Genomic DNA, 11,236 nt, shown 5'->3' on the forward strand with positions numbered 1-11,236 from the left:
CTGTCGTTCGTTATCGAACGGGGAAATTAGGTACGGCCGATCATCCAAGCGACTGACAAACCATTACGAAAGCCAATACGAAAAAACGGAGAAATAAAATCGAGTTCTCGATAACAAGGTCGACGGTTGTTCTCCGGCCATTAACGGATCGTTCCCTGCCTCCTTCGATCGATCAGATCGGTACCGTGTGCATAGAGAAATTCACACTCGACGAATATGTAAATTAAAATTCAAGATTCCTCGAGCTCGCATAAATACATGAGCAAAATTATGGGCTTGAAATATTCCGTGGCGATGACACCTATCGAAAGCCATGACACACAACTTTCTTTAAAAAATGTGTGAAACGTACAGGTTTAGTTAATTTCTACGAAACACTTACCGAACGTTATTATTACTTTTCCCGGCAGCGTAAGGGTAAAAACGTGCTCGATCCGTCAATTTCCAAGAGATCGAAACTCGTTAGTCGCGGTCCACGGTTCTCGTTCGCGCCCTCTGCCCACCCTTTTTCCTCGCGATGGCTCCACGGGGACGGTTGGAAGCGTTCGCCAGCCGGTAAAAGAAGAAGAGGAGAGCCCGATGACTCGACGGCGTCGAACCTGCTAGGGGCAAAGAACAGCAGAGTGAGCACGAGAGGGGAGGACGAGCCCGTTATAAGCTCGAGCAGCGGCCATTCAGCAGATTGGCAACTTAGTGTCTGCCTCAGGATCCCTACGGGTAACAGCGCCCCAACATCTCGTGCTGGTCCAAGGTTTACGCGTTGTTCTCTTGCTGGTGGTTACACGTACGGTCGGACACGGACCGACGGCGACGCATGTCGTCGTTCACGATGGTGCTGGTGCTCGTGGTGCAAACGCTCGCGGCGATCCTCGCGATCGCTGACGCGAGCTACGTCGATCCCGAGGCCAGATCGATCGTCGTCGACTCCTCGATCGAACAGGGGCACGAGGATGATAACGCGGTGATCGTCGATGGTGAGTCGTCGTCAGTGTGTCGATGTCCTTGCTCCGTCTCTGGCTATGACTTAGGTCTTCTTGGCGAGACGACAATTCAGATTAGTTAATTTCAATGTCGTTTTAACATCCTGAAACAAAATCACAAAGTCGAATCGTTTACAAGCCAAAATAAAATACACTTTCTTCGATGGCGCCACTACGACGACATACATAGCACGCGCCATGGTTAAATTTAAATTACGTATACGTCTCTGTCGAAGAAAAAGCGCTCAATTTTTAGAAGTAACAGCGCAAAGTTACCATCGCGTTGCTAGGAAATTTAATTTCATCGTGAGTAAGCTACTGCCACGTGCTTCGTGGATCCTCGAGCATCGACTCAGGATCATCCGCGGAAGTGAAAAGATAAATACTCGAGCGTTACGATGCTTTCATTACGATTTATCCGAAATTATCGAGCTGTTTGGGCAGTACTAATGACACTAGAATCGTCTGTCGCGCGTGCTAATAATCGAAGGTGAATATCGACAACTGATCCATCGATCCATACACGGCGAACGGAAGTCTTTCAGGCGCGTACCAGCCGCGTCGTTGGCACACGCGTGCACCTGTGTGTATCCTGGGTCAGCGAACTCGCTGTTCGAGAATCTGGGTAGAATTCTATTACAATATATCTCCTTAGCGACCGGTCAGATAAATTTTCGATGTCACCACGAGCCACGGTTCGACCGGTGATCGTAAAGTGGGTCATTTTCTTGATCCTTTGCAATTAAAATTCACCGCGACGGTAAGACGTATCAGAATGTGTCGAGCATGAGAGGAATACAATCACGGGGCGTCGATGTAAATGTGTAGGTTCGAAAATGCGTCGCGCAAGATTCGATCGAAATTTGTAAACGAATAGTCGATCGGTTTGTTATTAGAGAAATCCAAAATATTATTTCTGAACGTTTCAATATTTCAAAATAATAAAAAATGAAAGTTGCGATAATATTTTGGATGCTTCGAGTACACAAAAGGAATACCAATCGTAATTTTGAATTCGTAAAGTTCGTTCGACTGTGTGATTTCACGGTGAAACGGTGCGAGTGGGCATAGAATTTCTCATTATTATTCAAATTCGACGAAAGGTACAGAAAAGGGTAAAAATGGTTTCTGGTGTCAATGGCACGTTGTTTCGACGAATGTGTCACGCAGTCACTCACACAACGTTACGTAAACAATCTGCATTCATCGCAATGGTAGACGATGTGTCATTCTTTGTCGGACATCGTTAAAGAATACACGTGTACATGTATAAGCGATGAGGCAAGTATTCATTGTAACTGTGGTCCTTTGTAAACATTACAATGTGGTTTATGCTGAGGTAACGAAGTTATTGAATAGATATTACAAGAAATAAATGCGAATAAAAGTTATTATGAAAAGTAACGAACTTTTGGCACACTAAACTAGTCCTTATCTCTTCTTTCCTCATTTTTAACACTCATTCTGTTTCGTTCTATAGCTGCCATCATTTCGGGTGGGCGATTCGAATCGAGGGACAGTCGCGGTATTCTGTGGAACGGAATATCTAGTCGCGATACCTGTCTGACGTCGAAAGGTGAGGTTGGTCGTTGCACCAGCTTCAAAGAGTGCTATCCCTATTTCAAAATCCCCGATCTGAGCGCCCTGGACGGTTGGGTCCTCGGTGTTTACGACACCTGCAGTTACGTTCGAGATCCTGGCCAAACTAGCTTCGGGATTTGTTGCTCTAACGTACTTCCGGTCGTTACGCCACCTTCGAGCGAGAAGGACGAGACTGACGTAGAAGATGCACAGGTAAACCACCGCATTTGACAACCGAAATCGTCACAATGGAGGAGAAAAAAAATCTAGAAATTCAAGTAGTGTGTAAAATTGAACTATGATAGAACGTTTCGCTGGGATGGAGTCCCCAGTTGGAGCGATTTCTCGGTCGATCGCAGAGTTCGGTTAGATACCAGGAACTCGTAAAGATAATACGTGATGCGAATCGAAAACGTTAGATTCAGCTTAGAAAGCCGCGGCACGGGTGTCTCTATCGTACCAAACCATTTCGCAAACTTTTACGATCGGCTTTAAAACCGTGCCCGATCGTGTCCAGTTCCTCTGTGAAATCTCGAACGACTGTTCTATCGCAAGATAAAGGGAAAAGTTATTTCGATACCAAAGCTTGAAACAATGCGATTGGAAATATAAGAGTTCGATCTCAGGGATCCTCTTTCTAAACCGTTTCTTTTAACAATTGTAACATTTATCTGATCTACTCCGGACGTTTTAGGGAACCGACAAAGATGAGAACAACGACGCAACGACCACGAAACGACCGCCTCAAACACCAGGTTCCTGGCCACCGCCGATACCGACGCATCCACCCGACCACACCATCCCACCGCTGCCCACCCACCCGCCGTATTTCGATTTTGTGACGATCTCCACGGTGAAACCGATCACCACCACGAATAAGCCCACCTACGGTACGACCTGGCCGACCAAGAGACCCGGCTGGTGGCCGGGTACACCGACCGCGCCTACCACCACGCAGAGATCCACCACGGGAAGTTTTTCTGGCACGGTCGGATCCCAATGTGGAGCGAAGAACGGTAATCAGGACCAGGAACGCATTGTGGGTGGTCAGAATGCCGATCTCGGCGAGTGGCCTTGGGTCGCGGCGCTCTTCAACTCCGGACGACAATTCTGCGGCGGGTCGCTCATCGACGATAAACACATTCTAACCGCGGCTCATTGCGTTGCCAAGTAAGTATACGATGGGCGCACAGCATGATAAAACAATCTCCTTGTGGCGTATTCGTTGTTCGTTCTGGAATTCGAGCAAAACTCAAACGATTCGGGGCACAGAGAGGTTCAGTGATACAGCAATTATGAAGAAGATTACAGTGTTAGGATGGTCATATCGTTTATAAATTACGAGCGCAGAAATTCTCTTTTTCTAGGGAAGGCACCTTTCAAAAAGTTTGGGTATCACTACGATTGGTCTTATTCCAACTACAGTAGAATATACTGGTAAATGTTTGGCCAAACATCTTAGAGACCTAACCCAAGTCGCATTTCTATAGCCGTGCAATGTTTTAACGTAATATTTTTAATGTATACAAGCTAAACCGAATGTTCCTAGCATGAACCCGTGGGACGTGGCGAGGCTAACGGTTCGTCTTGGCGATTACAACATCAAGACCAACACGGAGATTAAACACGTCGAACGACGAGTGAAACGAATAGTCAGACACAGGGGCTTCAATCTACGTACCTTGTACAACGACATTGCTCTTCTGACTCTCAGCGAGCCCGTTCCGTTCACGGCACAGATACGACCCATCTGCCTGCCAAGCGGATCCCAGCTGTACGCTGGAAAGACTGCGACGGTCATTGGCTGGGGTTCTTTAAGAGAGAGTAAGAGAAAATAAATTAGTTTTCGATTTCAAGTGCAACTTTCTCCCCCGAAATATTTGCGTAGAAAATATTTTACTTGTCAAGGTGGCCCGCAACCGGCAATTCTTCAAGAGGTTTCGGTTCCAGTCTGGACTAATAACGAATGCAAAGTGAAGTACGGTGCAGCAGCACCCGGTGGTATCGTGGACAGTTTTCTTTGCGCGGGACGGGCCGCGAAGGATTCTTGTTCGGTTTGCATCGCAATGCTTCCTTTATGGATCGTTCTTAATAAGATTTGACAACACGAGATTTATTACAGGGCGACAGCGGCGGCCCTCTGATGGTTAACGATGGACGCTGGACGCAAGTGGGAATTGTCAGCTGGGGTATAGGATGCGGGAAGGGCCAGTATCCGGGCGTTTACACGAGAGTAACGCATTTCCTGCCCTGGATTAACAAAAATCTAAAGTAAAGGAGAGGAGGTTAATACAGGTGCCACTCGTTCCAATCGATAAAGTATTCAATTTTGGTCGGTATCATTCTCACAATCATCCAATAACGCGACGCATCATCATGTAGAATAACGAGACTTTGTACACACATAAAAACAGCCCTCATTCGCTCGGTCAAGAAAATCATCAACACACTTCCCGATCCACGCGATCTCTTCCATCCTCCTTTAATCGTTATCGAATGGAAAATAAAAGCTCACGAATCTTCGCCTACAGATAAGTGATCACGCATAAAATGTAAGTCGTAATAAAATATTTTTTAATATTATACATATACAACTACATAAAAAAATAGTTTTACAATGTAACAGTTCTTGCGTTAATGTTCTATTCCTTCGTAAGAGCAGGCAATTTTCCCTAGATCACGTGTCGCAGTTGCTCACGTTTAAATGCTGCATAATGTTCCGTGCTGTAAACAGAAAAGAAAATAGATTTAACATGTCGGTCACCGGTGACTGACACTGAACTTTCAGTTCGGGTCGCGAGAATTTTCGATTAATTGCATATGTGGCGCTGCTTTGCTATGGGTAGGAACTCAGAGAAGTCGTAGACTCATCAATAAGGCTTTCTAACAAACCCTGCCTTAGACTAGGGATATTGAGAAGTTGGTCGAGCGCTTGTGAGTACGCGACCCCTCTGGTGGCGCACATAGAAGGCAACGCCACATATAACGCACGTGGCCTGGCGGGGATTTTCTCATAAATTCGCGTAGCATTTAACGTCTTAAAGGAATCTGCTCGTAGTTAAGTAATCGTTGGACGGAGTAACTTACCCTGGAAGTAGCACGTATCATAATTGTCATCGGGTTGAGGTATGAAAGGCGGCACAGCTTTGAGCGGCTCGTTCCAAGGGAATTCCTGGAATAGTCTCATGACCTGTACCTCCTTCGCGGATGGACGTTCGTTCTGATCTAAAGTGAGCAAAGCGTCTATAGCCACTATGGCCGCCGACGACAAAGATTCTTCGTCCTCCGGCCAGGGAACGTCCCTGGCGAGAATATTCGCGAACACAGCTTGCGGCGTTTCGTCGTTAAACGGCGGAACACCGGTACAAAACTCGAAAAGGCAGACGCCCAGGGCCCACCAATCCACCGCGTGTCCGTGACTCTGTTTTAAAAGTAACTCCGGGGCTAGATAGTCAGGCGTCCCGAGTATACGGTCGTCCGAACTCTTGATACCGCCCTGAGCGCCTCTTCTTACAGACTTTGGAGTTCTGTAAGGCGTGTAACAGTTGCCCGAATTCGCTGGCGTTTTGATGGGCGATATACCCTGAGGTGAACGATGCTTCTCCGCTGCATCGTTCACGGACGTGTCGGGAATCGAGTGTGCCGCGAGCGACGGTGGTAGCTGGAATCTGGTGGTCTTGATCAACGGTGCCGTTTCCTCCTCGCATTTCTCGCCTTCCCCCTCGCTGTGGCACCTTTGTTTCGAGACCGACACAGGCGTGCTGAACGCCACTCTTCCGCTGGATCCGTTTTCTTGACCGCCGGTCGCGGCTTTAGCGGTGCTCGGTTGCTCCGCTGATTCGGAGATATCGGAATTCATCGGGCTCCTGGAGAATATGCAGCCGCGATTCTTCCTCTTCGGTGTCTTGTCCGCCTCCAGCTCCATTACGTTTATCTCGCACGTCAAACCAGTCGTCCCCGTTACCGGTTGTCTCTTTCTTTTCGCGCCTCTTACGAACGAGGTGGCGCACGTGGTCAGTGGACTGGTATGAAAACACGTCGGTTGAGACTGTTCAGCTTCCAACGTGGACTCGTCCTCGTCCTCTAGGTCCTGGACCAGTTGACTGTTCACGCGATTCGACGATGCCTCGCACGTGTGGTAACTACCGGAACTACTCTCTTGTCCCTCGTCGATAGTTCCGATGGCATTGTCCACTATACGTTCCCCGAAACGAAGATCCTCCGCGGATTGAAATGGAGTAATACCAGACACTCGCGAATAATCTCCCGACGCGGTCGAGGAAATTACCGAGTTAGGCGACGTTTTCGAGCTGTACTTTTGCAACGCGGCGAGCAGGTTGATGCCAGGCGTGCTACTGACATCCGATTCGCTGCCGGATCTATGTCCGGAGCCGAATGATAAATGGGACGTTAACGAAAGAAGTTGTCCAGGTGTTCTGGTTAAAAGACTAGGCGTGCAATTTATTAAATCGGATATTTCGAGGTCCCTGTGCAAGGATATTTTACTAAGCCCGAAATCTGTGAGCTTGACGTGTCCCTCGCGGGACAACAGCATATTGTCCGGCTTCAAATCTCTATGTACAATTCCATGGGAATGAAGGTACTCCAACGCGAGACATATCTCTGCGGTATAAAAAGCTGCCATAGGCTCTTCCATGTACCCGTACACGCCGAGCAGGCTCTTAAGATCCCCACCCACCATGTACTCCATTACTAAGTAAACGCTAGTAATGGACTGCAGCGAATAAAATAATTGTACGCAATAGGGGCTTCTTGTTAAAGCCAATGCATTACGCTCGATTATCACTTGCGAAGCCATGTTCTTATTGATCATTTCATTTTTCTTCATTACTTTTATGGCGTACACTTTATCAGGATTTGATTTCTTAAACCCAAGGAACACTTTACCAAATGCTCCACGACTTATTGGTTTCACAATTTTGAAATCTTGTATTTCTGGCACCTGAATATTAAATATAACATTAACTAAATGGTACTGTGAATTCTAAATCTACATTAATCGATATCTTAAGAATATGTAATTTTCTTTTACCTTTGCCGTAGGATTGACAATTTTAGAAATGGTATTAAATATGGAATTGTCGATCTGTCTGTTCGACGATGTTTGTTGAGGTGTACACTCTCCAGAGCGAATCTCCCGTTCGTTTTCTGTATCATTGTAAATTCCAAAATTCTCGTCGTCTGTCTCGCTGAATCGATCATTACCCCCTAGACATGATTCTGGCGACCGGAACGCCAGCTCTTCCATTTAAAAACGTAACCTAATTGTGACCGAGTCGCGAACCGATGCAGCGAAACGTAAAATACCGAAGCCTCGAATTTATAAAACTACTTCGCGGTTTGTAAAACGCGAGGTTTTATTCATCGATCTTTCATATCGTACATAAATAAACTGTAACGGTTATCTGACATTTTTAAAAGTCACATGGATACGAGATGTGACAGACAACGCGTTACGAACTTCACACGCTTGAAGTGATCAGGCCTACCAATTCTGCTACCTACTCCTCGCGTGACAATGATTCTTGCAGCAAGAGAAGAAAGTCACTAGATTATCCCTTTACTTCGTTGCTCGCTCTTATTGGATAATCCTGCCGCGATTACGAATCGTTCTGGTCGAAACTAAGCATCGCAAAGAACTTCTATTTTGAATAATTGTTACGAAGAACCTGTAATTAAAGTCGAAGTACATTAGTTTAAGTTAAAATTCTTGCATCAGTCCATTAGTTTCTTACGCAGTTTTAAATTATTTCCAGAGCATCGTGGCTCTCTTTGATACACTTTTCTAAAGTGGAACAAAATGTTAAAAAGATCATGTATCAAATTTAAGGGGATCGTAGTAAGAAAGCTGTAATCTTTGTAATGGTTTTACTGGGTCGATGATCGACAATGACTAGCTTATGGTCACTGGTGGTCAACAGTGAGGTTGACATCAAGGTCAGCGGTCCAGTGAAGATCCAGAAATGGTCAAGAAGTGAGACCAATCGAAATAGTATCTTTGTAGACAGGACAGTCTTAACTGTTAACTTTAACGTTCGCTCTGACTGGTCTCCCCTCCCTTTCATCACCTTAGACATATAAGCAGGGTCACTGCGAAGAATTCTTCAGTCTCGTCGCGTATTCGGGAGTGTACAAATGGCCAGAAGGGAACCGGGGACCGCTGCTGACCTCTGATGGCCGCTGCTGACCACTACTGGCCTGCGCTGACCATGGCTGACCAGTACTGACCACTACTGACCACTACTGACCAGTTCTGACTAGTGCTCCTACCACTACTGACCACTACTGACCACTACTGACCAGTGCCGGACGGTGATGACCAACGGTAAGAACTGTTTAAAAATTCTCTCCCCTCTCCTATTCTATCGTTTGATGCCAATTTCGCTTCAATGTACTGATTTTGCCTTGCTTGTCTAACTGACGTTGATATAATATGAATATTTTCTTATTTTACAGCTGATCCAGTGGTAACTACCCTATGTACTGACAACAAGTAGTAAGTCCACTCCACTTATTTATATTTTATTATTTCTATTTGTTTGTTTGATGTGAATTCAACGTCATTTATCTATCTGATTTTATTTGGTTACTATGAATGTTCCTTTTCTCGGTTTCCACTTTTACATTGTTCTTCGAATTTATGTGATTGCTTCGATATGTATAATATTGCAGGATGTATTTGTTTCTATACAATATCATGAATTTTTATTTTGAATCTAGGTGATAGGTTGATAGGTCATTTTTAAGTGTTTGAAAACCTCCTTTTTAACCCCTTAGCTTAATGATGTTTCAGAGACGTGATGAGTCTACCGGGCCAAACATGAACAAGACGTCTCAGAGAAGTGATAAGTCTACCGGGCCAAACCTTGCTGACGCTTTTGGCACAGTTGGAAATTAAATCGTAAGGCAAAGGGGTAAAACGACTGGTTGTATACGTGCTTTCTTTGGCAAGTGTAGTTAGTACCTTTTGCTTAAAATTATAATCTTCTTGCACACCGCGATTTTTAAGACGACAAATGTCATAGTAGATTCATTTTTAATTTGACACTAATTTTAAAATGAATATATAATGAGTACATATACATATATGAGTAGTTCACTTTCTCTCGTCCGCTCGTTCTCTGGTTCTCGCTTTCCGAGATTATGTCTCGACCGAAAGGACCGGAGAGTTTTTTGCTCGATCACCTCTGTTTGATAGAATGAAACATGTGACGCCTGTGTAGTAGGTGTGATAGCTCTTACCGCTTCAACCCCGGTGCAGCTTGGTTCAGCTTAAGTGGGGCCTCGCCGAGCGCATATATTCTCCTCTTTATACGGAAAAGAGAATGACCTCCGGTGAGAGTCCTTGACCCATATCCGTTCTCGAGTACTAAGCGGGTCCTGTTGTGACCGTGTGTCCTCCAGGGCCCGGCGGTTGTACGTAGAGAGGTCCGATCGACGTGGGTCAGGGGCGCGACTTGCTTTTCTGATAATCAAGGCCGGGGGGGATCAATCTGATACCCACACTCACTGCACGCTATGAGCACGTGTCGCGTCGCGTTTTATTTAAGCGTGCGATGTTTTTACACGCCGCAATTTTCAATATGACAAATATCGTAATATCGATCGAAAGTAGAGTCATGATTTTAATATCTTTTATAATACTTATAATTATATTAATTTTAGAATGAGTGTCAAATTAGTAGCTTCCGATTGTTCTTTACATTCTTCAATAATTAAATTCACTTTCATAATTTAGTCGACGACTTTGGGTATCTTCGATATCGAACATATCCAAAGTCTTTCTTTACTTATTAAAATATATCATTAGATTGACGTGCAAGAAGATATTTCGCGACGAATATATTTTAGAGTCAAAGTAACCTCGTATATTATGTACTATTTTTACTTTCTCACTGCACTTGCCTGTAGTTGTAGTATTGTAGTTTTACTTGTTTTGTTTTGTTTGTTCTCTTACTAATCTATTAGACAAGTTTCTGTTACAGAGCAAATTCCTACGGAAGTGTTAGGTTTATAGAGGTAATAATTAAGAAATATTACAATTTTCATTGATATTGCTTCATTTGTGTTTCAGGAAATCATCGTGGGATAAATAGAAGAAAGAAGAAAGAAGAATGTATTTCATGTATTTTGTTTCAGATTGCTTAGTTTATGTTTTAATAAGTTAGATTTATAGCTAGCTAGAATGTAACAGTATGTTTCTTCTCTTCTTCGTCTAAGGATCAACAAGGAAGAATATATATTCTATGTATTTTGTTAGATGATTAGATAGGTAGGATGTAAACGAATTTAGATTTATAGTTAGGCAGGAATTTGGTTCCCTTTATTAATCATTATATCAGGCAGGCAATATTTTGGTCTATTTCTCTGTTTTGTTGATGAGAATTTAGAGATAAATTCTTTCTCGAAAAACTCTTTCGTTGGTTGTTTCCTTCGTTGGTTGCACTTTCGTTTATTGCTTCTTCGATCAACGATCGCTGATCATAAAAGATCTTTAATAATGGAGGGTGGTTGGGAATCGGTTAGGGCGGGTCTCCATTCGCAGCAACCTCCACGTGGTGGGACCTGGGTAATATTATTTACCGTTTAATTAATAATCGTATCGCTCTTAGCTGGGTAATGCAATTATTAATTAAAAATTAAATAATATTAGC

The 11,236-nt window shown here is 44.3% G+C and overlaps 2 protein-coding genes across 2 annotated transcripts; one reads left to right on the forward strand and one right to left on the reverse strand.

The window, feature by feature from the left end:
* The first annotated feature begins 805 nt into the window (after positions 1–805).
* LOC122399142 (proclotting enzyme-like) lies at positions 806–4,998 on the forward strand. The gene is made up of 6 exons (XM_043399577.1): positions 806–974; positions 2,461–2,774; positions 3,256–3,731; positions 4,111–4,385; positions 4,470–4,615; positions 4,684–4,998. The coding sequence occupies exons 1-6, from the start codon at positions 815–817 to the stop codon at positions 4,834–4,836; spliced, it is 1,524 nt and encodes a 507-aa protein (XP_043255512.1). The 5' UTR covers positions 806–814; the 3' UTR covers positions 4,837–4,998.
* A 188-nt stretch (positions 4,999–5,186) lies between these two features.
* On the reverse strand, positions 5,187–8,012 carry LOC122398796 (serine/threonine-protein kinase greatwall). Its single transcript, XM_043398996.1, has 3 exons — positions 7,615–8,012; positions 5,649–7,524; positions 5,187–5,285 (listed from the first exon to the last, which is right to left on the reverse strand). The coding sequence occupies exons 1-3, from the start codon at positions 7,828–7,830 to the stop codon at positions 5,239–5,241; spliced, it is 2,139 nt and encodes a 712-aa protein (XP_043254931.1). The 5' UTR covers positions 7,831–8,012; the 3' UTR covers positions 5,187–5,238.
* Between the last annotated feature and the right edge of the window lie 3,224 nt (positions 8,013–11,236).

Source organism: Colletes gigas, unplaced genomic scaffold (assembly GCF_013123115.1).
Source record: "Colletes gigas isolate AHSC1104 unplaced genomic scaffold, ASM1312311v1 Colletes_gigas_Sc00012, whole genome shotgun sequence".
NCBI classification, from domain to species: Eukaryota; Metazoa; Arthropoda; class Insecta; order Hymenoptera; family Colletidae; genus Colletes; species Colletes gigas.